This window comes from Alligator mississippiensis, chromosome 4, assembly GCF_030867095.1.
Source record: "Alligator mississippiensis isolate rAllMis1 chromosome 4, rAllMis1, whole genome shotgun sequence".
In the NCBI taxonomy this organism is placed as follows: Eukaryota; Metazoa; Chordata; order Crocodylia; family Alligatoridae; genus Alligator; species Alligator mississippiensis.
In genome coordinates, this window is record NC_081827.1 from 190277821 (window position 1) to 190303792 (window position 25972).

General features: G+C 43.2%; 1 protein-coding gene across 4 annotated transcripts in view; it reads right to left on the reverse strand.

The window, feature by feature from the left end:
• The window catches only part of LOC102558050 (aldehyde oxidase), an 82568-nt gene that overhangs the window by 22700 nt on the left and 33896 nt on the right, over positions 1–25972 (reverse strand). For all 4 annotated transcript variants that reach the window (XR_009462073.1, XM_019492224.2, XM_014594315.3 and 1 more), the window contains exons 11-24: positions 25096–25247; positions 24373–24466; positions 22165–22274; positions 19821–20005; positions 15623–15785; positions 14432–14524; positions 8830–8999; positions 8268–8394; positions 5977–6099; positions 4925–5021; positions 4231–4355; positions 3127–3260; positions 2281–2368; positions 1042–1128 (exon numbers count right to left, since the gene is read on the reverse strand). Coding sequence is in view for 3 of the 4 variants with exons in the window: in XM_019492224.2 (XP_019347769.1) it covers positions 1042–1128; positions 2281–2368; positions 3127–3260; positions 4231–4355; positions 4925–5021; positions 5977–6099; positions 8268–8394; positions 8830–8999; positions 14432–14524; positions 15623–15785; positions 19821–20005; positions 22165–22274; positions 24373–24466; positions 25096–25247 (1748 nt within the window). In the remaining variant the exon portion in view is untranslated. The remainder of the gene's footprint in view (positions 1–1041; positions 1129–2280; positions 2369–3126; positions 3261–4230; positions 4356–4924; positions 5022–5976; positions 6100–8267; positions 8395–8829; positions 9000–14431; positions 14525–15622; positions 15786–19820; positions 20006–22164; positions 22275–24372; positions 24467–25095; positions 25248–25972) is intronic.

Genomic DNA, 25972 nt, shown 5'->3' on the forward strand with positions numbered 1-25972 from the left:
ACACATCTCCCAAGCAGCATGATCTTACATCTCAATATTCTTATTTGGACAGAAGAGGAACAAAGCAGACAGTCATGGCTGGGGTGCAATTACAGAGTGATAACAGTCTCTCCCTAGCTGAAGCTGCAACCAAAATTTCATTATTAGCCTCATTTTGTTCCCATTCTAAAGAAAATGTTATATTTGAAGTGTTGATAGATCTGGAATGAAGCAGACAAAGCAGTCTCAATAACAGTGTACTTCTCTACTCTACATTCTGCCAAATGATGCCATGAATGTTTTCAGACTAAATGTTTACTTCTTAAAGACGGCACACAAGTTCCACAGTTTATGAAATCTTCTAAGATTTGTAGAAAACCATCACAAAATCATAAACAGAAAGAGGGAAAGCAGAGTTGGATTCTTTACTGAAATCCTCTAACTGGTTTCTAGTGTCCAGCACCAAAATATATTTGATTAACATCAGCTTTCAGAAAGTTACTAGCTTTCTATTTGGATGCCTCACCAGAGGGTGCTGGTTTCCTGAATGTGACAGTTTGGGCATTCTCTTAGAAAGATGCAACCTTAAATTCTACATTTATTTTGTTTTTAATGAATGAACACTTGTTTTAAACAATAATGATTGTAAAAGGTATTGCTACAACAAATAAGAAGAGTTTGGACTCTTGGTTTTTCCCTAGTGAAGCAGTATGTGTGAACATTGGAAGATCATTGACAGAATGAAAAAGGTCAGATTTTGGCTTCGATTACATACACGAGCTGGGGACATAAAGTGAGTTGGGGCCACAAACTGATTGTGCAGCCTGTAGGTACAATGCAATTCTAGGCAGGAAACATTTAGCTGCCACTATAAACCTGCACAGAATTCTGAGCAATACTCCAGCTTATCTGATGGAGATATTTTCTGACACCTGCCCAGAATCCCTACAGAACAGATGACAGGATAATGCCAAAACAGTTTCAAAGGAAATCTGGCAATTCACTTTTTCCAGATGGCAAGTGCTCCATACTAGGAAACAGGTTAATTTATAAAATCCTTACCAGAACCGACTCATCAGGGGAGCATCCTCCATTAATGTAATATTTGACATCCAAAGCCAGGATCCCACCATTATTCATGAAGCCAACCTAAATTGGATTAACAGAACTTTCTTAGGCCTTTGCACTCATTCACCTGTTCTTTACTTTTTCCATCACAAAGTTGAAAAAATACAAATATGACAGGTCACACTTTCTACAAATAACAACAAACCATACGATTAGGTCAGTACTGTGCTCAACTCGCTGAAACTAGAAAGATAATTTGCACCTAAGCAACAGATTTTCTAGATCCCATATTGATCTATATTATATGGTACATATTACATGCCTCTTTAGTTGAGCAACATACACCCCACCTGGCGTGCAGCTGGAAAGCCTGTTGCATATCTGCATATTCCATGGGAGATGGCTAATGTGACATCTGTGCCACAATTTGTAGATGTCAACCGCATGCAAAGTGAAGTCCTACTCTGAGAAGTAACTGTACAAATGGCACCTGACAGATCTAGAGCACACTGACAGCTTTCACTTATTTTACTGACAAAAATAAATGTTGTCTACATAGTATTTCTGTTGTCATTCCTATTGGTGATTGAACTGGGTTCTATTTTTGCTCCTAAATCATCAGTAGAATTGGTAAACACGTTCCAGCTTTAGGGACCAGTTCAGCCCTCTGTTATGCCTACAGGACCCTGATGTTTTCAGTTAGTTTCTGCAGGAGTAATGGAGGGCACATTTTGTCCTGCAAAATTATTACTGATGACAGCATGCACCTGAGCAAGGAAACACACAGTGTACTCTCTAAGGATGAATTTGCAGGCCTGACAGCTACAAAACTCCTCCTTTATTGGGTAATGGAGAAAATCTGTTTTGGAGTCACCAGCAGCTTCTATTATTATCTTTATGTTGGATTTGTACTGCAATATAGCCAGAAGCCCCAACCAAGAGCAGGACCGCATAGTGCTAAGCACTGGATAAATGTGCAGGAAGAGTTTGATCCAAAGAATGTACAGTCTCAATTGACAAGACAAATTAGGAATGGCAGGAAGAAAGAAAAGCCTATCAGGGTCAAGGTCACACAGCAAATCAGTGGATGGGGACTGCAAATTAAATTTGAATTTAATACTGTTATTTGGATAAACAGAACAAATGGTCACAATATTAACTAGTGGTATTATGAAAATCCTATTCACATAAAATGCACAAACGGTGTTTTGCACAGCTTTCTTCTACACTTACTTTGTATTTGGCAACAAGAGGATGCCGGCCCCCAGTGATTAACATATCCTCACCCCGGCTCAGGATAAGACGGACTGCCCGACCAGTTCTATGTGGGGAAAAAGGTGGGGTTTTCAGACCCAGATGCTACTAAAAAGCAAATATTCACCATGGGCCCAGATGCAGCAAAGTGCTTAGGCACATGCTTTATTTCAAGCAAATGAGTAATTTCATTGAGGTTATGTAGGTACTTTTGTCCATGCCTAAGGAGCAAAGAGATTAAGCCCATGTCTAAACTTAATTTAAGATTAACAGGACAATTAATTCATTTAAATTTATGCCTTGTTGGATGCAGACCCATGATAGAGGCTTCTTTCCCATTCTTGAAAGACAAGGTAATTCAGTGCACCTTTCCTGGGTAAACAGGCTCAGTCTGACGTTAAGAGTCTGTTAGATATCAGCGTAAATCTACAGACTCTTAAAATCAAAATGAGAGCATTTACACAAGAAAACTGCATCAAGTTAAATTATTTGCTTTTGAAATTGACTTAGTTAAGTGAAAGTGAATGCTCTGTGTGGACAAATCCTCAGTCTGACAGAAGGTACATACATCTCTAAACTTGCTAAGAGCTTTGAGAATGTTTCTAGATGACATCAGGCTTAGGTCTAATTAGATCCCAGCAGCTTAGCCCAGCCTGGAGCTTACACAAATAATGTCTAATAAGACTCTGTAACAGACAGGATTTTATGGTACGTTAGGTAGTATGGAGGCAGTATCACCAGGAATGGTAACGCCATGTCAGCCATGGTGGGTAACTATTGCCCTCCTTTCCCCTTCATGCTCCAAAACATATACATCATACTTACTTGTTTGCTGCCACTGCAGCAACTGATGCCAACAGACCAGTTTTGAGTAACTTCCCACCAAAAGCTCCGCCAACTCGTTTTACATGACACATGATCCTATTTGCTGGAACACCTAAACATGAGGCCACCATTTCCTGTAAAGTCAATTTCCTTTTTATTTCAGTTCAATTAAAGCAGGATTTGCAAAGAAAAGTTCCTACCCCTCCTCCCCAGAAAAGGCAATATGAAATGCTTCCAGAATGATTTAAAAATACACTTTCCATTTGAATTTAGAAACAAACACACCCCCACGCCTTCTGTGAAAGTAAACCTGACTCAAACAAAAGAGAAACACAATTGCTTTAAGCATACTAAAAGAAATGCAGCCTGTCAGCAAAGGACACTGAATTTCTAAATATTTTATTTTAGTCATCTAAGGCCTTGCTGGTTGGTCACAGCTAATAAGACATGTTTGTCTCCAATATCTTTCTGGCTGTGCTCCTCATCTTTCTGACTGGGCTCCACATTTGTTTATAACATTTACTATTCATGACTACCATTGATAAAAAAGAAACATGAGGACAAAATGAAAAGCAGGTCAACAATGGGAATAAATACGCCCCAACAAAAGAAAAATTGACATAAAATTACAGCATTTTGTCTAAACTGCATTCAGGTCTACAAGCCATAGCTGTAGCTAAGCAGACACCTCAGCTTTGTCAGATTCCTCCTTACATTTTGGCAAGACTGCTATCACTGATCCAGCTAAAGCATTTACAGAGCCAAAGTTCATCACCAAGGATCTGACCTGACAAAGCAATAAACACTCCCCCATATTGAAGTGAACGGGTGTGGAGAATACTTAGCATTTCAAAAGGTATAGTCCATAAGTTAACATTTTGTGGCCTGATTTTGCAACTATACTCACAGAGCAACAAGAGGCTTTTACCCTGGAAGCAGAAACCAGTGAACACCTAGCTAACAATAGATGGGTTTAGTGCTGAGCTAACATGTTATGGCAGCACTGGAAAACAATGGTTTCTGGGTAGCTTCAAAGAAGACATACAAACAACACACAAAGAGCTGTATTATCAAGGCTTTAAACTTTCTCAGAAAAGCTGTTACCTGGATGAGTGCTGGATGCTGTGAGGACACATACACATCCATTTCTTTAGCTTCTCCTTTTGGAACGACAAGCACGCTTTGAGTCTCCATATAAAAATGTTCCTGTCCCCCAATGTGGAGTTCCTCTGTTCCAAAGATAAAGATCAAAATGTTACTGAGAGAAGGGAAATGGAGAAGGAAGCAGTGCAGGAGAGGTATACACATCATGCAACTATAACAGGCAGTATTTTTGACTGACATATCTTCCCAGACTGATAAGATGCAACAACACAAGAGAAGCTACTCATGGTAGATGCACTATGCAAAATTAAAGCATAGACCCAATTCTCTACCAGTGTAAATTGGACCAGATTTGTGAAAATCAAGAAAACTAAGCCAACTGGCATCTGTGGATTTCTGCCAACATAAGGTGTCAACATTAAACTAAGCATCTTGAGCCTGGAACATAGAAGGCTGGAGTGTAACAATGGGATCTCTTGTCAGCTAAAGTTCAGCAGGGCAGAAGAGGGAATGGTTATTTTTCTATGCAAAGAGCAGGTTTTGACAGTTGCACAGGGTCAGCAAAAAATGGGTGTGCATAATGCTGAGGAGGAAAGGCAAGGATTTGGTGGTTGAAAGGGGAAAGACAAACAGGAGGGTAAAATCCAAATATCAGAAGCCTCCCAGCTGCCACCCAGCAAATCCTGAAATTTACCTTCAAGTATTTGATCAACAGTTTTAAATGCTTCATCAACATTCCCATGTTCTAGCTTTCTTTTTGGCTCAAAGAATGAATTGTGCTGAATGGCATCCTAAAGCAGGGGGGAAAAATACACATGCTTAGGTATTTAATTCATTAATTAGTCTACTCTTTAAATGGCTACCTACCAGTTGTTCAGTCAGACACTCCCTAGGATATGGTAGAAGTCTGGTAGTGATGTGGTTATGGAACTGTCTCAGACTAGATGTGAATGGAAAGAGACTGCTGAGGTAGCCCTGAACTGAAGATATGGTTAAGATGGATATGGTTGATATGAGCTTTTCTGTGCATTGTTTTTCTTCCTGGGATGTGTGAACCAATCTCTACCATATCAGGGGAGTGTGTACTTCTGTCATGCAACCTATCAACAGCAATGGCTGCTGTAACTCGAGGATGAGTTTCCAGCTGACCAAAAACATAGTCTCTAATATACAGTACAAAATGGAAGAGCACTCTTCTGGAGTGGGATCTGAGCTAGGCAGGAGAGGATAAGTCAACACTTGCCCTAACATTGGCCAGGGTGTTGTATGGGCTATATTTTATTTATTTATTGAGGCAGGAGAAGACAAAAATGTGTGAAATCTTATCCTACCCTAATTACAGAGTTCCCAGATAGGGAATTATGAAGTGCATCTTTCCTGAAGTTGCTGTTTGATCAGGAGGGTCAGAAAAAACACTTAGTAATTTTAGAAAGGACAAGCAGGGGAATCCTTAGATGTGAAAGATTCCCATTTGCTAATATTGGAGGCTTTTCTTTCAGATGTAACAAACTAAACCTAAGTGAAAAGTACTGGCCCAGGCCTTTTCTTTTTATATCATGGACTTCACTGGGGTTACACTGGTGTAACATGGCAGCAGAATTTTTCCCTTGGTCTTTGATAAAAGAAAGTCAGACATCACTTGCAATAAAGAAAAAACGTTAATCAGAGGTTGAAGAGTAAACAAGTGCCTACTCTGCTCAGGAAGATAAGCAAGTGAAAAGCAAGAATGAAGAAGCTGATTATTACCTCAACTGTCAGGATCACTGGCTCCAGGGCTTCATACTCTATCTTCACTTTTGCAGCTGCTTGTTTGGCATGAACATCAGAATCTGCAACCACAGCGCAAACTATCTGACCCACACAAATCACCTGCAAAGTACACGGAGTCTAGTGGGAATGCTGTAATCAAAAGATTCCCATATGTGCTTATTGAAACCTGTCCTTAAACAGACACCAATCACATTCCCCATTTATTTTTTTGCTTTGGTTTAGGTCTTACTGGCTGTAGAGCTTCCCTGAAACCAATACTTTTCTCTGAAACCAACAGTGGATATATTGATGTAATCTGGGAACTAAGGACTATAATTTCAAAGGCCCCTAAGTGACTTAGGAGACCAATTCCCAGTGATCTTCAGTAAAACTTGTATTTCCAAGTGACTTAACTCTACCAAGATTCAGGACGGACTTGGGAGAAACTCTGCCAAGCCTAGGGTCAGGGAGGACCGGGTTAGAGAACTGCTGGAGGGGCTGGACATGTTCAAATCAGCAGGTCCAAATGCTCTCCACCCCAGGGTGTTGAGGGAATTGGTAGGGGTTATCGCGGGGCCCCTGGCATGTCTTTACAAGCACTTGTGGTGCTCTGGCCAGGTGCTGGATGACTGGAAGAGGGCCAATCTGGTCCCCATCTTTAAAAAAGGGAAGAAGGAGGACCCGGGCAACTATAGGCCTGTTAGTCTTACTTCAATCCTGGGGAAGCTCTTTGAGAAGATTATCAAGGAGCAAATCTGTCATGGGCCAGCAGCAGGGATGATGCTCAAGGGCAACCAGCATGATTTCGTCCTACTGGATTAGGAGCAGGTCCTGTCAGACCAACCTGATTGCCTTCTATGATCAGGTCACAAAATCACTGGACACAGGTGTCGTGGTGCATGTAGTCTTTCTGGACTTCAGCAAGGCCTTTGACACTGTCTTCCATCCCATTCTCATTAAAAAGCTAGGTGACTGTGGCATTGATGCCTACACAGTCAAATGGATTGCAAATTGGCTGAGGGGTCACACTCAGAGAGTGGTGGTGGACGGGTTTTTGACCTGGAGGGAAGTGGGCAGTGGGGTCCCCCAAGGTTGGTCCTTGGGCCCAGACTGTTCAATTTCTTTATTAGTGACTTGGACAATGAGGTGAAGAGCAGCCTGTTTAAATGCATAGACGACACCAAGATTTGGGGAGAGGTGGGCGTGCTAGAAGGGAAGGACAGATTACAGCAGGACCTGGACAGGTTACAGGGGTGGGCAAATGAAAATAGGATGGGATTCAATACTGACAAGTGCAGGGTGCTGCATTTGGGCAGTAGAAACCAGCAGCATACCTATAGGCTGGGAAACACCCTTCCTGAAAGCACGGTGGCAGAAAGAGATCTTGGAGTCATTATTGAACATGGGCCGACAATGCGAGAACATGGTCAGGAGAGCTAACCGTTCCTTGTCATGTATCCACAGATGAATCACAAGCAGGACCAAGGAGGTGATCCTCCCCCTCTATGCGACATTGGTCAGGCCACAGCTGGAGTACTGTATCCAGTTCTGGGTGCCGCACTTCAGGAGGGATGTGGACAGCATTGAGAGGGTCCAAAGGAGGGCCACTCGCATGATCTGGGGACAGCAGGGCAGACCCTATGAGAAGAGGCTACGGGACCTTAACCTGTTCAGCCTTCGCAAGAGAAGGCTGAGGGGGGACCTGGTGGCCATCTATAAACTTACTAGGGGGGACCAGCAGGGTTTGGGAGAGACCTTGTTCCCCCAAGCGCCTCCTGGAATAACAAGGAATAACAGCCATAAGCTGCTAGAGAGTAGGTTTAGACTAGACATTAGAAGGCACTACTTCACAGTCAGGGTGGCTAGGATCTGGAACCAACTTCCAAGGGAAGTGGTGATGGCTCCTACCCTGGGGGTGTTTAAGAGAAGGCTCTACGTTTACCTGGCTGGGGTCATTTGAGCCCAGTTTTCTCTCCTGCCCATGGCAGGGGGTCGGACTAGAAGATCTCTACGGTCTCTTCCGACCCTACATCTATGAATCTATGAACCTATGAACTGTTTTTGCAAATTTTACCCCAGTTTTTACTAGTCTGATCTATCTGCTTTAAAAGGAATGGAAGAGAATAGTTAGGAAGATGCCCCTTTTTGAGTGACCAAATGATTCCCAACATACACACACTACAACAATTCAAGATCCAACAGGTCATGGTTTAGTTTAATTGTGAAAGATGTTAAAAACTGAAGAGACCCACTCAAAAAAGTGTGCCTACTGAGTAGGCATGTTATACCTTCTCTTTTGCAAATATAATCTCTGGATCACTGGCATAGTAGAATTCATTTGTAGCTGGGACATCATGAGCTGTTATGACATCAAACACCCCTGGTACCACACGGGCCTCCAATGTGTTAATTGATCTGGGGGGAAGCAGTTAATCTCAGAATGTTGCAGAAGGAAGACAACAATACATCCATAGATATCCAGTACCACGTGGCTCTGCACTCACACTTCTCTGGGCAGCTGGCTAATGGCCATTCTTTTCTTTCCCTTAGGATAGCAAGATTAGGTAGATGGAAAATAAGGCTCTTGGTGATCTGTCTCCTTTCTTGGCTCTGGCCATCATGGCAGGACTTCTATCTCCAATGCTGCTCTCCCCAGAGCCCTGGCTGCCACTGTGGGAACCCTCACCACTGTAGCCAAAGCCAGGATAAAAATCTGTGAGCTGGACAACCTGGTGAACAGGCCAGATCTATCCTGCAGGCCAGATGTTTGATACCCCTAACCTAGAGTGCTCAAAAAATCCCAGCTGTTGTTTTCATGGTAACACATCTCTCAGGTCTTTATACACTTACACAATCTTTGCATGTGCTTTGGAACTAGTGACCACAGCCAAAAAGAGCTCTTCATCCACCACACGCATGTCATCACAATAAACAGCTTCGCCAGTGGCATGTTCAAAGCCAGCCTGGTGCATGATGGGTCGTCCCACTAGATCTTGGGGAACCTGCCCAGAGTCCACACCCTGCCCAGTTAAAAAAAATAAAATAACACTCAGTCCAACAAAGGAAAGCCAGGGGGCCTTAGATTAGATGAAGAAATTTAGATACAAAATTCAGTGTTTATAAACACGTACCTCTGGCTTAACACTAGAAAATGATAAAGATGCATTATTCACTAAACTCGGGTCTTACAAAGCTTCTTACCCTTCCTGAGGGAGGGTTCAGGGAGGAGGGAGTGCTGGTGCTGCCCACAGGTTGGGAATCAAGGGGCAGAGCCCCAACCCGGCAGCCTAGGCCTGCACAGTGGGTAGGCCAGGCACCAAACAAAAGTGCCATGTACAGCTCTTGGGTGCTCTGAAGTTGGACACTCCTGCTGTAAACAATTAGTGTCACTGCCAGAGATATCATGCGATTACCAAAGTGGGGTGCAGCTGCTATGGTATAATCAGTAATAGAGGTGAACAGATACATCGGTCCAATATAAAGATCAGTACCAATATAACGAAAACTGGCTGTATTGGATACTGGCCTGATGGGGCAGATGATTTAGCCAATAAATGCCCATGCTGTGCACAGCCACAGTGCAGCACTCAGTCAGTGAGGAGCACAGCCGGCAGCATGGAGAGCTGCCTCCGGCTGGTAAGTCCAGTGCGGTGGAAGGGGAGGTGGGGAGGGAAGGGACATGAGGAGGGGGCAGATCAACACCCCCCCGTGGTGAGGGAGGGAGCAGGGGCAGGTGTTACTCAGGCAGGCAGGGGGTGCAGCTGGAGCTGCGGCTCATGGGGGAGGTAGGGGGAGGCAGCTCCCACTGTTGCTTGCACCCCGGGAGGGCATGGGGGGGCATGTGCTCCCTGGATCTGTGCGGTGCAGGGCGGGTTGCAGCTGGGGCTGCGTGGGACTCTTCTCGGCGGAGTCTGGGCTTGGAGCAGGTGCCAGTGGTGCTGGGAGGATGCTGCATCCATCCCAAATTTTGATGCTGCTCCATTCCCAGCGCCACCACCACCAGCTGCCCGGCACAGCCCCGGCTCTTCCCGGTGCGTGAATGGAGGTGGGGCATTGACACTTCCAGGTCTGCTGCTGAGCAAGCGGCCCCCACCACGCTCCTGTGGGATGCTCCATTCGCCCCACCATCTCAGCATTCATGAGCCACACCTGGTACCTCGAGGTATGTAGAAAAAACATTTATAACCGTGTCTATGGCTGAATTGCTGATTCTCCAAATCAGCATCGAATCTTCAGATTCAGCTGAATTGAATTGGGACAGTGATGTAAATCAATGAATCAAATCACTGTCCCCTAAATTGGGCTGAATTCGAATCGAATATGGCCCGCTTTGTACACCCCTAGTATGCAATGATTTGTGTTGTAAGTAAGTTTCATGCATTTGCAAGCATGGAGCACAATAAAGTCCTGACTTGGAAGAGGCCCTGAGGAGCTACTGTAAGGCAAATGAACAACAGGCACAGCATTTAAAAACAGTATTAAGGTTTTTGAATGATCAGTGACTGCAAACACTGTACAAATTCAGTGAGACCAGAACCAGGACAAATAAAACATAAACCACCTCAGCACTTTATACACATAAAAACCATGCACAGCAGGAGCTCAAACACAGGTTTACTGAATCGGTGGCTGCCCATGTCTGCATACTGCAATTTGCCTCTAAAAATAGTGTTTTCTTGAAACAACGTGGTGGTGTCTCAGTCATTACAATATATCATAGTCAACTTAATGCATTTTCTGATTACTTTGGTTTCTGATATTTGATTTGGTTCCTTAGGTGTGTACTGAGACATCGTATCTGTTAAAATACATGTTTATGCCTTTTCACTCATAACTCAGTGTGCATTTGACTTCTGATGATAATAAACAGGGGTATGATTTTCTAACCACACTCTTTCACCAACAATTTCAAAGGGTCACTGTTTTTCTTTCATAAGAGCTTTCAGAGTTCTAAAAAGTATTAGACCTTTTAAAAGTAAAATTTATAGGGTGGATCCTTTGCCCAGGCAAATGATCTAAACCCTCTACCTGTGGCAGGGCACTGTTGGTGCCTGCCACTTTAAGGGCTGAGCCAAGCAGTCAGCAGGTGCTTGATTACGGTGGTCATTTTAGATCTCTGGCCACCTAGATAAACAGAGAAGCTTGCTGCTGGCAGGCCAGGCAGAAACACTGCCTGGCTGGAACGCTGAATGCAACATCCTGGAGGTAAGGACAGGAGCTTAAGGGGATGGTTTGGAGGCTCCTGGTCCTGGGTGTGACCTAAAACTGCTCCCTGACAGAATTGGGTGGCCTGGTGGGGCTCCCAGTGGCACGGGAGCCTCCAGGAAATGCCAGGCCAGTTACCACCCCGGTGAAAGGTGGGTCAGGGTGCCTTAATAACCCCAGCTCCCACACCCTTGTGGGTTACTCCATAGAATGGCCAAGAAGGCAGGCCCAGGTTAGAGAGTGGGCTAGAGGCTCAGAGACCTGACTTGAAACACCCTCGACTAGTCAGTGCTGGGGCCAGGACCAGAAGAGTCAAACAGGCCAAGGGACCACTGTGAGGGATGCCCAGAGCTGAGAACCTGGAGTTTCCAACTGGCCTTTGAGGTAAGGCCAGGGCCTGTGTGGCCAAAGGTGCTGGGGGGACCACACCTGAGAGGGGGAACAGTTCAGGGAGCTAGGCAGTCTAGAATGAGGGCAGAGTAGGCTGCCTGATTGGAGGGATCCAGTTGGGGTCTGATTGGAAGGATTCTGGGGCCCAGTGTGGGGCCAGTGACATTAATAACTGTGGATGCCATCTGTGAGGCTTGGGCTGCAGTGTAGGGAAGGAATGGAGCTGCAGATAGCGCCTCCTGGCATCAGGGCAAGAATGGGTAGCCTCCCGTCTAACTAATATCATAATTATATATATACCATCAAGGCATGGCAGGAGAGGAGGTAGGCGGTTGCCCATAGAAACAGATGGACGGGCCGGCATGAGATCTGGCCCCGAATGTGCCCTCCGTTATACCACCTCTAATCTCATACTTTCCTAGAGGGTGATGTATCACTTATCTTCCTTTTAGAAGATGTATTGCACCATCCCCAGAAGCTTCTGGCACTGGCCACTGTCAGGGTGCTGGAAAAGATGTATCACACTGATCCCTTCAGTATGGCAATCATCATTGTTCCTAACACCAACCTAAGTACAGCTTAAGAACAGCTAATCATATTTTCTGCAACACAGCTAAAAGTGTTGCCAAGATCTTGAAATTTTCCAATATCTTGTCATTAGCTACAAATAAACTTTTAGAACCTTGTGAATGACTAAGATAACAAGTGGGGCTCTGTGCTTTCTGTGAAATGCTCTCAAAAGGAAAGCTATTGCTTTTGTGACATGGTGTTCTGACTGGTTTTTCCTACACCATATAATTATGCAGGTATTGTGGAAACTGGTTCTGTCTAAAGCAAAAACAAGTTTTCAAGATTTTCCTCATTGCAAACATGTTGTGGTAATGGAAATACTCATGATATACTGGCTCTGATCTGGATTTGTTTAGATAGGAAAATACAATGGCTTTTTCTCCTGCGATGAGTCCTACTTCAACCAGGCACTGTTGTCCTAACTTTCAAATTTGTTCCTCACTTCTGCACACCACTGCATTTTTACCAAAGAGGCATCATTCTACATTATTGCTAGAAAACTGACCTTTAAGTAGCATACTATTTATTGTACCCAATTTTGCTTTATCTTAAACCAGCAAGAATAAGGTGCAATGCCAAGCAAGTCTGTGTTATGCCAGAAAACTGTCTCCTCTTGTAATTCACAAGTATATAAACTAATTTAAGATTTACTGACAGTAGCCCATCATCACAATAGACACTCCATGCACTCTGCACTCCTCCCACCCATTTCTTCTCTCTGCTCTTCCAAGTTTACAGATTAGCACTGAGTTCTTTCTGTTCCTTCATCACCACTGAAGTAAGAGCCGTCTCCCTGCAGCTATTGTCACCTGGATCTGCCTTTCTGTATCTCTTTACTTTACTTATTCTCTAGCTAAGGGGTGCTCAACATCTGGCTTATGGGCCAAATGTGACCTGCAGAGCCATAGGTATCCAGCCTGTGGGGCTCCCCAAGGACTAGGACATTTGGTGGCTGAAAAACGGTGGCAATAAATACAGCCACTCTCCCTTACTGCCTAATTCCCAAACTCTGAGCCCCACACAGCAAGCTGGGGCTAGGTCATGCCCATTCCCTCCACCCCCATTTCTGGATGAGGCTAAGCCATGCCCCTCCCTCTGGGCTGGATGGGTCTGGGTCACACCCCCTTTCCCTTGTGGGGCCAGGTTGGGATCAGCTCAAGCCCCCTTTCCTCCCTGCAGGACTGGGTCGAGACCCCTTCCCCCCATGAGGCTGGGTTGGGGCTGGGTCACTCTCTGTCCCTCCCTCCCACCTCACCCCCCAAGGTGGAGTGGAGTTGGAGCCAGAATGCCTTCTGCCCCACTCTGAGCAGCTAGATGGGGCTCTACCATGACCGCTCTATGTCAGATTGGGACTTTCAGATGGATCTAATCCATGGACAGCCTGGGTACTGCCTATCTGGCCCACTGGCCAAAAAGGTTTAGCACCACTGCCCTAGCTCATTTTAAATTTCAGCATCTCTTCCCACCAATTACACTGGATTTTAAATTTCTCTCCCACTCTTATGTCTTTGATCAAACTCAACAAATATTAGTATAAGATTACAGCACAAAATATTTCAATATAAATGTTATCAAATTTCCATTATTTCCCATTTCTTCTGTGTTAGGGAACACTCCTAGGCTATAACATAATCAGCAGTTGGTCAGGATTTTTTTTTAAATCAATTTCTCAATAGATAATGCTGATTTGTCAAAGCTGAGCTTTTTCATAGCAAAGGGTCAATATTTCAGTGGATTTCTCCATTTTGAAAACAAATTGAGAAAGACCTGAGATTATTTAAATGGCCTATTTCAAAATGCTTAAATGAAAAGTTCCATTTGTTTGTTGGAAACAAGTTTAAATTTCAAGTTAATATCTAATAAGAGTTTGAAAGAAACAAAGTAAAAACTGATTTACAATTGACCACTTTAAGATTCATGATCTGCAAACGTTTGGGAACGACTGTCTGTCTCATTCGTGGCAACAAGAATTTTTCTCAAAATTTCTTGCAAAGGGAGGAAACTGCTTCCTGGCCAATTCTAGCCACCCTCCTTATCTATACAAGGGCAAGGATAGAAAAAAAGGACTCTTCTGCCCTCTATTGCTGAACTGTCCTTGAATGTTCTTGATTATTTGCACTGTATCAATCAGGTACTGTCATTTACTAATTCTAAAATAACAACTGCATCCTTAATTTTTTTTTAAATATCTGTATCTGACCCTCATAGCTTTGGACTCTTTGCAAACCCTAACTTTTTAACCATTTTCTTTTGAAATGCATAAAAGTCTTAGAATAAAGGTGCTGACCTGGTACATTTGTACACTTTGGGGCATTTTGGTTGAGAACTCTTGCAGGACACTCCCATATTTCTCCGGTATCTCAGGCCATTGATGCAGGTCCTGAAAGCGAGGCATTATAATAATGTTAAAAGTCACACTTCTATGTAACAAACGTTTTTATTAAAAACAAACAAATGAGTTTCAATCTTAGCATTATAATAATTCCTTTAAGTTTCCCACTGAATTAGAAATGAAGCTGAAAATGAAGTAAAGAGTTTTAAGCATTCATAAAATCTTATTAAAAAACTGCATTAAAACAGTACAAGGACCTCAGGAGACCAGTTAGAAAGAAAGCAACGAAAAGAGGTCAACTTTATTTTGAGATGAACAAACCTGGCCCAGAATTTTTGCTGCCTGTGGTAATGAGCAAGAAGACTGAATAATAATACTGCCTCTCAAACTGCAAACTGGCCTTGTAGGTGTCCAGTCAGAGACTGCAACCTTTTCTTTGTGTTCTTTTTAACTGTGTGAGGTGATTTAAAGTTATGTGTATAGGGTACTTCTGGAGCATTTGTGCTTCCCTCATTAGCCTTTGGCTTTAGGCATTATCCCATTCATTTTGATTGGAAAGGAGAAAATCTGAATGTAATTCTCTGTAGAGCTCACCAACAGGATCTAACCAATTTCACAAATTAGCTCTTAAATCAGTTTGCATGTAATAAGCCAAACTAGGTCAATCTAATGTAGGCAGTGGTGCTCACTCCTGCCTAGCTGCTTCCAAGCTCCAAACGTGCCATTTCGAAACAGAAGAACAGGACAGTTTGACCCAGCTGCAGCAGTAGCAGCATCTTGTAAAAAAAAAAGTTTCAGGTTTTTGTCAGGTAAGTCATATTATAGGGATATGATTTCTTTTTATAAATATATTTGGAGTGTGAATATCGGAGAAAGAGAAGAGCCATTTAAGTTTAGGGACCACAATGGTACAAGATCAAGTATGTAACAAAATGGTCATAAACTAACTGAGACAGTACAACAATGGTTCTCAACCAGGATGCTCCTAAATTCAGAAAAGTTATCGAGGGGGTCCCTTGAATGTAAAAGGATTGAGAACCATTGCTTTAGAGATTATGGTCAGTGTGGTATATAAACTAGAAGGACAAACATTAGCCAAGATTTTACAACTGATGCCATGAAAACCGACACTAGGTATTAAGTTACCATCCTCTTCAATGACTGCAACACTTCCAGGTAGAATTTGAAGAGGAAACTGACAATCAAAGTTCTTCTATATTCCACCTTTCCACCTGGGGCTGAGCCTGGGAGAGAAACTTCTTTAAGAACCATTCTGCAAGCTTCATCCAGCATCTGCTCATTCCAATGCCTGGAACAATGAATAATAAAAGATAAATTTGTCAGCTGCAAGTTAGAAAAACTAAATAGAAATCATCTGAATTCCTTTGAACTATTCTGTACAACCCTGCCCACATTGACTTCACTGGGAGCTTTGATTTCAGTGGGAACAGGACTGGCACCACAGCTTTTAATTAGAGGTGCACCAGTACATTGGTCCATATTGTATCGGTACCGATTAACGTCAGTTTTCCTTTTTCGGCAATCCACTTTTTTTGGCTGACGTAGTCGATAATGTCACTGATAAATGTTGTGTTCATGTGTGCAGCCACAGCATGAATGTGGCCAGGAGTGCAGCCCAGCAAACTGGAGAGCACCATCCAGCTGGTAAGTCTTTTGGGGGGAAGAGATGGGGAGGAAAGGGGCTTGGAGCGCAGATCAAGGCCCCCACAATGACGGAGGGAGTGGGGCTGGGGCTGCCCAGGTGGGGCATGGGACAGAGCTACGAGCAGCTCACCTGGGGACCGTGGTGGGGGAGTGGCTCCCACTGCTGTGAGCACCCCCTGGGGGGAGGCATGGGGGGATGTGCCCCCCAGATCTGTGTGGGGAAGGGCGGGCTGCCGCTGTGGCTGGGGGCAGTGCTGGGCTCTTCCTGGTGGGGGGAGTTGGGTTGGGGCTGTACTCAGGCTGGGCAGGGGCAGCGCTGGAAGGGGGAGCTATGGGGGGAGGCTACAGTCACCCCAGAATTTGCCGCAGCCCCCACTCCCAGTGCCGCCACTACCCACTGCCCCAGCCCAGCCCCACCACCAGAAAGAGCCTGGTGCAGCCCCTGACCCCAGCCTACCCTTGCCCCATGCTCAGATGTGGGGGTCACATACCCCCCCCAGGCTACCCCCAGGGGTGCATGCAGTGGTGGAAGCCATGCCCCCCCTCCCTACACCCCCTGGACGAGCTGCTTATAGCTCCACCCCACAACCTGCCCTGGCTGGGCAGTGCCTGGCCCATCACTGTCCCAGCCCCACTCCCTTCCTCATGGTGGGGGCCTCAATCTGCCCTCCCATGCCCCTTCCCTCCCCCACACTTCTCCCTAACAAGCTTGCGAGCTGAATGCTGCTCTCCAAGCTGCTGGGCTCCAATCAGCAATCAGATCAGTATCAGCTAATATGGCTGGTTAATAATAGGCCATTGGTATCTGCCCAAAAATCTTTATCAGTGCACCCCTACTTTTAATATCCTACTAACATTACTCACATGAGTAATTTCAATAAAGACAATAGAACGGGTAATAAAAAACAGTCAGCTTTTTTCTTATGATTAAAAAATACATTTAAATACTGTTGTAGAGCATCACTGTACACTAGATCATGCACTGAACTTTCAGAAATGATTAGTGATTTTTAGATGCCAACTGGAGATGTTTTCAAAAGATTCAATTATCAAAGGTTATACGCTCAGTATTTTCTAGAAATCCTGTTCTTTTGGAGTGTCCCGCACATCAACTATTGAGGGAATTAAATCCCAAGCTGTCTAAATATTACAGAGCTTTACTAGTATCTGTCAGAACAAGAAAAAAAATGGAGGGAATAATTTTGAGAGAGATCCAAGAGGCAGTAAAATCTGACAACAATAATGGGAACTTCAACTGCCCACATGTTAAATGGTCAAATGGTCTAACAGGACACAATTTGGAAGTACAATTTTTCAACATCTGAAGTGTCTGACAGTAGTCACCTTGCCTCTGAAAGGCTACTGCACAACTAGAGTGGGGTTCAGTATAAAATAAGAAAAGTGATCAAGGTTCCAGAAAACCGGACGGATAAAGAGGCATGTATAAGACTAAGGGTATGGACAGGTGTTCATTTCTGGGAAAACTGCAGCACTAGAAATCGTGGCAAGAAGAGGAGGGTACAGATGTTTCAGTTTGCAGCTGCCATCTCACCTCTGTGGGCAAACCAGGGCCTTGGAAAAGTGCCCTCTGTGTCATCCCCAGACTAGTGTGATCCTGGTCTGGAAAATGGAAGGAAGCCATATTATGGTGTGAGACACTTTTGCACAAGCAAAATCATCCTCCATCAAATGTGGAAGATTTTTTTGTGGATTCACCATGTTTCCTCCATGAGAAACCACATGAATGCCTGTGCATTTGCAATTACTAGTGGGATAGCAGCATTTCTCCGCCTAGATGCGTAACACATGTTCATAGCCTGACATCAGATTTCTCCTCCTAACTCTATTAAGCACATCTGAAAACCAACCAACTGCTTTTCTTGAGCAAAGCTTGATATGCAACAGCAATAATGTTAACAGTGACCAGCTTAATAAAACTGCCAAAGAAAACCAGGACTGAATACAAAGAGATCTATTAAAGGTTAATGCTTTGCTCCAAGAACTCAGGCATCCTTCTCTCAACTAAGGATATTTTTATTATTTTATATTTTTGGGTCATTTATCTTTAGCTTTATTGTTTTGGATAAACTGGAGGTAAACATAAATTATATAAGCACAGGCTCTTGAAGATTTGATTTTCTTTGTTTGCACATTTTAACAACAAGGCAGCTATTGCTGGTTGTTGCTGTAATGCAAAGGAGCATGAAAGCGTTTTAGAAATGATCAATTTTACGACCCAATTCAGCAAGCATGCGTAAAACTTAGCAGAACAGTTACAGACCAAGGTACATGCTTCTGCACTCTGTACATAAAGGGAACTGATAACATGTAGAGCACTCCCCACAAATCCAGACGACCATCCAGACCAGTGCCTACATTTTTCTACACTAGACAAGCATACTAAGGATCCAAAGCTTATTTAACAAAAGCAAAGTCTCCCATTGACTTTAAAGAGCTTTACATTAGACAGTATTTTCACTGTGATTAGGGTAAGAAGTTGAATACAAATCTAAATTAGTATGGAATTTAAAACCCTATTCCAATCCCACCCCACTCTAGCTCACAGAGCTGTTGGATTATAAAAGCCACAATCCTCCAAATTACAAGACTCAAATGTCTTGCATAAATGGTGAGCTGACAATTAAATCACAACAAGTAATTTGGCAATGAGAATCTTATTAGTGCAGGGTCAAAACAGGATTGAATGCAGTGCAGAAGAAAGGGTTCCCATGGGTTTGCAGGCTCTGAAATATGAAGAGGTTCAAGCTGAAATAAACCCTTTTTCTAGTGGTTAAGTTGTTTCCTCCAGTTTGGCCCATGCCATCCTTCCACATAGAAAAGTATCCCAAGCAGAAGCTTGGAACCTGTCTTTCCCCCACTGCAATGCATAGAGAGAAAAGCAGCATGATAACATCTACCTAGATGCTAAACTATTGCTTGGTTGGCTAGAAACATTTATCTGATTTCTCATTTGTCCAATTTCTCCTGGGACAGCCTTTTGTTCTGGGATCTTACAAACATAAAAGTCCATTATCCCACTTTAAGGGTATTTACCTATACCTGTGAAGTATTTAAATAACACTTCTCTCCCTCCCGCACCTCTCCCCCCAAACCCACCCTGGACAGTTGGAGCTTTTGAGTTAACTGCAGCCACCAATTAGAGGAGGCATGAGCCATCTCCTCTCAGTCTCTTCTTGTAGTGCCATAATGAAGCCCTCCATAGCATCCACTTGAGAATGCCCCACTCTCTTAAAACTGGCACTAATTAATTAGCAACTCTTTGGATATCTCCACTAGTGACTAAATAGATAATATAAGGAGGAACATGAAGGAAACTCAGGCAGTTATTTTCAAATTTTGACTGGTAGTTCTTCCTACGTATATGGAATTAGCAGCAGTCTGTCCTGGTCAGGTCTGGGTGACAACTAAAATGTGGTGATGGTAATTCAGCAGTTGTAACCATCCTGTGGAAGACATTCACATTCACCCAAAAGCTTTAAGTATTTAAAAATATGGTAATATTAAATGTGCCATTTGATAATGGATAGATGACTCAATGATCAGGATTGATCTGGATCCATTTAATGGACTATAAATGTTACCATATAGGCATGTAAAATCCATTGGGGGGGAATTATTCAGAGAAGACATACACAGTCGACAGGAATTCATACAGTACCTCCCAATGAGTGCTTGGCAGGTTTGTTTTGCACAAACTGTGGTAGATCCAATGCCTCCATAGAAAATGCTGAAATCCAGAATTAAGTCTGTGCCTTCTGCAAAAAGTACTCTCATCCCAGCATTAACAATTGGGAGACAGTTTTCTCGGCGCTGAGCTTGTCGGAATGCAGATACAAACTGCCCCTGAGAAAAATCAACAATTTTCAGAAATGTAACATCCTGAAATGAAAAACTTTTGTGGCAGTTGCATGAACTAAGGTAACAAATACCACAACATAATTTTTTCCTCCAAAAACATTTAAACACATTCACCCCTTTCCTCTGACCTTTCAGGAATTCTCTCTTTACTTCTGTCCTGCCAGCAGTCCTGGTCTTACTACCACCGTTTGCACAACTTAGTTGGCCTGGTATCCACTCCCAAGCATAAGGTATGCAGTAGGAGAATCTGTGCAGGGGAAAGCAGCCCTGCATTTAGATGGGGACCAAAAGTCAGGAGCCTCAACATCTGCCCGTGCACTGGCACAGAAGTGGGGGGCAGTTCATTGCCTGTGTAATGGTGGGGGCTATGCACAGTGGGGATTTCCAGTGGCCCATGTGGTATAAAGCCCCATGCCATGCAGCCCACACGTTGCGAGGCCCTCAGCCACTCAGAAGCTGGATAGCCCTGTCTGCTCCAAAGGCACAGAAGCGGAAAGGGATCTTGGAGTCCTAGTGGACTCCAAGATGAACACGAGTCGTCAGTGTGAAGAAGTCATCAGAAAAGCTAATGGCACTTTATCGTGTATCAGCAGATGCATGACGAACAGAACCAAGGAGGTTATACATCCCCTCTATCGGGCGCTGGTCAGACCACAGTTGGAATACTGCGTGCAATTTTGGGCGCTGCACTTCAAGAGGGATGTGGATAACCTGGAGAGGGTCCAGAGAAGGGCCACACATATGGCTAAGGGCTTGCAGGCCAAGCCCTATGAAGAGAGACTAGGGCACCTGGACCTCTTCAGCCTCCGCAAGAGAAGGTTGAGAGGCGACCTTGTGGCTGCCTATAAGTTCATCATGGGGGCACAGAACAGAATTGGTGAGGCTTTACTCACCAAGGTGCCCCTGGGGGTTACAAGAAATAATGGCCATAAACTAGCAGAGAGCAGATTTAGACTGGACATAAGGAAGAACTTCTTCACAGTTAGAGTAGCCAAGGTCTGGAATGGGCTCCCAAGGGAGGTGGTGCTCTCCCCTACCCTGGGGGTCTTCAAGAGGAGGTTAGATAGGCATCTAGCTGGGGTCATCTAAACCCAGCGCTCTTTCCTGCCTATGCAGGGGGTCGGACTCGATGATCTATTGAGGTCCCTTCCGACCCTAACATCTATGAATCTATGAATCATCACATTTATTGCCACTGTTACAGAACCAACCAAAGTGCACTATAGGGTACAATGATATTCATGGAAGTATTTCTCACTAGTCCAATTCTGTAGCTTACTGGTGCTCAGCCTTTTGGTCTGGAGGGCCAAATGGGCAGTGCCCAGGCCATCTATGGGTCAGATCTGGTTGATGGTCCCAATCTGGCATGGGACAGGTGTGGGAAAGGGGCATTGCCCAGCCCCAACCCAAGCCCATGGGGGGAAGGGGACTGGCCCCAGGCCAACACCACAGGGGAAAGGGGCCATGGCCCAGCCACACGCAGCCTGAGGGAGAGGGATGTGGCCCCAGCTTTATCCAGATGTAGGGGTCGAGGGAGAGGATGTGACCGGGCCCCAACCTGCTACACTGGGCTCAGGGTTTGGGAATTTCACAGTGGGGGAAGGTGGCCCTATTTATTGCCACTGCTCCCCTGCTGCCAAATTTCCCAATCCATGAGGAGGTCCACTGGCCTGATACCCATAGCTCCATGGGCTGCCTTTGGACCATGGGCCGGAGGTTGATCACCTTTGTTGTAGTTCCTATTTAAGCACAATCTTCAAGAGACAGCAGCTACCTCAACTGCCTAATGAGTGGTTCTCTAGCACTACCATAAGAAGACAGGGTTCTGGGAAAGAGAGTACAGCAGTGTCCTCCAGCATACTTCACTGCTCTGCTGCCCCCAAGAAAATACCATTGACCTCATCAGTTTTCTCAGCAAGAGTAGAACTATTACATCAGCATTTTATTGACTCTTTGTTTTTCAGCTCTAAATGTGGCAACTGAACCAGATTGGCAATGTCCAGTGCCAGTATTTCTGGCTGCAGATGCTAAGGTTTTTTATTTTAATCACAAATGATGTCTTTCATGTATTCCTGTTTTAATGACATACAATTATGGTTCAATCATTCTTAAAAAAGAAAGCCAAACATCACTTTAACACCTACCCTCCTGGAATGAGGGATATAGACTGAGACTAAGACCTCTTCTGGTTTAAGGGCATTGTTACTAACTCCACCTGCAAAGATGTCACTTACAGGGATCTGCCGTCTTTCATCTGTTGGAGAAATCATAAATGGTAATTTTGGACACTGAAAATAACAACTAAAGTTTACATAAATAAAATGAATGCATCTGAGAAGAAACAACACACAACCCTTGGGGAAAAAGGATTACTAAAAAGTTCACGTAATGCTTCCTCAGGAGCGGGATCTTTATATACATGTTATCCCTCCATGTTTGCAGTTACTTCTGCAGAAGAAGAATTTGTATTTTTTTCCTTTTTCTTTGTGTTGAGTTGTGCTGAGAATAGAAATGAAATGGAATGTATTGAAAATGGAAGTTGATGAGGTCAAATCTGAGATTTTTAAAGGGCCTACGGGAGGGAGGGCAGTAGAGCTCTAAGGGGAGTTGAATTGACTTCATTAGCCTTAAAACACTGTGAATATATAAGCCTTGCTTATACAAGAAAGGGCTTGTTGGTACAATTATGTCAGAAGACCTATACCAGAGTTCCCCCCTTGTAGATAACTTTCATTGGGAAAAAAATTCCTTTGCTGGGAAAGTTCTCTGAAATAAATAATCTCTTGCAGCAAAAGTATTTTCTGCCAAAATAAAGAGGTATTAATGAGAGTTTTTTTCTGGCATTTCTATATAGTATATTAGTCATATGAGGGCTTTTTACCAAACTGTGGCGTCTTTTGTTTTTGCATATGCTAGATTAAAGACAGAATTAAAGGAATTAATTTTAATGTACTATTTAATATTTATATTGTTATAGCATTCACAGGCCTCAGTCAGCTCCCAGACTTTTTATAACCAAGGGGCCTTTGATATTGCTTTTATTTAAACCATAATTTGAAACACTCCCTCATAATCCAAGGTGAACTTGGATGATACAAGTAAAATTTCAGCAACGACTGCCATATTAAGGAGATTACTTTCCAAATACCATATGCAAGAATGGCACTGCAAACTACCCATTCCATTATAAAAGAGAAGAGCCCTTTTTAACATCAGGGGAAGAGCCCTTTGGAAAGGTAGAAATATAAACTGCAAACATTTAGTAAAGAAAACAATGAAGATCTCATCTTACATAATGAGTGGTTCTGAAAACGAATCTTGTAAAAAAAGAAAAAAAATAAGGAAAATGGCCCAGTGCTCTTGATTTATAGTCTCAACAAGTCCACAGTGAATGTCCCCAGTGTACATATTAAAAGACTGCCTTGATGCCAACTAACAACTTGCCCTGAATTCCAGTAGTCTAGCTGAGTTCATTCTTTCTTGGCAGCTGCTACCAGCATGAAAAATCCTGTGGCCCAATAATATCTGTGCAGCTCCCCTTTCTTCCATGAGTTTGCCAAGGTATCACTGATTGGCATCTGGTAAACAGCTCTGTGAATGATGTGCAAAAAGGAATACATTTCTCTCCTTACTGTGTTAACTCTGTAGGTTTAACAGGAATGGAAACCAATGAATTCTCCTGCTTTGCACTCAAGAGAGTGATGGAAACCAATGAATTCTCCTGCTTTGCACTCAAGAGAGTGACTACCTATGAGAGGCATGTCAGCTGAGTAAGAAGATGCTATTTTTACATTGTCAATAGTTAGAATGAAGCTGCATTCTGAGAGAAATACTTTCTCTCAACCTGTGCATGCAGGAAAAATGCTAAAAGTAATAGTGTACAATTAGTTGTACATGAATGCACTGGTTCAGCAAATCCTAGCTGAGGAACAATTATGTGGGGAATGTGTTCTACAGGGTGATGACAAATATGTAAGGCAAGAAAGAATTTTGATCAAGGCCAAAGTATGGATGATCCATCTAAGAAAGACAACTTGCCCTTCCAGCATAAAGCACTTGCTTAGTCTACTCAACCTTGTCTCAGAATTAAAATATAAGAAGAATTATGTGTACAACTGCCTGAATCGTAAGATTTTGAAGGTGCTTTTAATAAGTCACTGGCCTTATACATACAGGTGACTAGGCTGGTGGCCATGTATATTCTCATCTTCCACATCCCTTCCTGACAAAATGTGGTTTCGTGTGTAGCCAGGAAGTAGGTTTCCTAAACAACACTCATTGATTGTAATTTTCTTCCTTACAAGACTTACTGCAACTCTTGGAGACATGGAGACAGGCACCCTGAAACTTACCTCTTGATGCCAGATTGAGGATACAGTTGCCAGCTGCTAGAACGGGATTCAAGTCAGATGTTGACTTTCTGCTTATAATGTTTCCACCTAAAGACTGAAAAAAACCAAAGATATTCATGTCTTTTTCTCACAAACTATCACGTTTATGTAAGCATATACTGTGAATGCACATTTTAAAAAGTGTATCAAATCAGCACTTGCTAACATGTCACAGCTAAATAATAATAGTAATAATGAGAATAAGAATAAACCAAAATGAAATTTTAACAAGCTGAAATGCAAATTTAAAATGAATATGCACTTCATGCTAAGGCAGAGAATTTCCTAGTTTAATTTGTTACAGCAAATATTACCAGTGGCTTAACAAGCAGGGTTGGCATCCTGGGAAAACCATGCAGCAGGGGCAGGGCAGCTATGAGAATGGAGGTGGGTCACATGCAGTTCCAAGAGTGGGACAGTGGAGGGGGATGGGGTGCTAGGAGCCCATGGCAGGAACACTAAAATAGTCCCTGGCTGCTGCTGCTGCATGTTCTGCCTGCTCCAGCCCTGTCTGTGCACTGGCTTCTGTAAGAGCAATGTTGTGGGGCTGCTCTTGTGGCCAAGGCATGGACTCCACAGGGGTAGGGGACAATTTTGGTGCCTGGGCCTGGTACCCCTCTTGCCAACCCTTAGTTGTGCTACTGAATATTACACACTTATTATTGCAAATAGCAGACAACATACAGCAACATTCCTGATCTGCGGTCCTCCCAGAGATTTTAACTGATACGAGAGAGCCTGGAAGATCTTTGCCTTTTCCTGAGCCAAGTCTGAGACTGCATTTGTCAAGGTGTCTTTCACTAGAGCAAGGCTACAAGCAGCTCCTAGGGTTAGTCCTAAAACCAAGTTGTTAAAAAAAGTAAAATGTGAGCATGCCATTGCCAGGTTTATAAACCATGTTTAGATATTACAGTTGTGATATAATCAACCTTTTATCACATTTTTTTCTCATTAGATGAATGGACATACAGAACTATTTTAAGTTGACAATCATACTTCATTTTAGGCAATAAGGTAAATATGGAAAAAATAAACAATAGCTTTAAAATATTATCAAAATACACACGGGGGGGACTTTGAATGAAATAAAAGTGATTTAAATTTCCTATTTTAACCATGTGTTAAACCAGCAAACAATAAATCTTGAATTACATATGCAATTTTAATCTTGTTTTGTATTTATGCTTTTTAGAGACTTATTTTCCTAAAAGAAAGATCAATCCTTGGTTGGTAACTATGAACCCTTCTTAACTTGCTACAGAATATAGTCTTTATACTTTTCTTTTTGAAAACAGGAATATATCTTACATCCATTTGTCTAAACATGTTTTCCACAGAAAATGGATTTTCTTTAAACAAGTATTATCTATAATTAATGAACTGAACTGAATGGAAATTTCTGATTACTATACCCTTCAGGATTTTAGAATTAGTAGATCTCATTCTCCCACTATTTGGATTCATGAATAAATAAGCTTTCCTGATTTTTTTAATTACTGGCTGGCTTCTCAGTTTTGAATGAATCAAGTATTGAACTGAAGCATCTGAGTAAACTGCACTT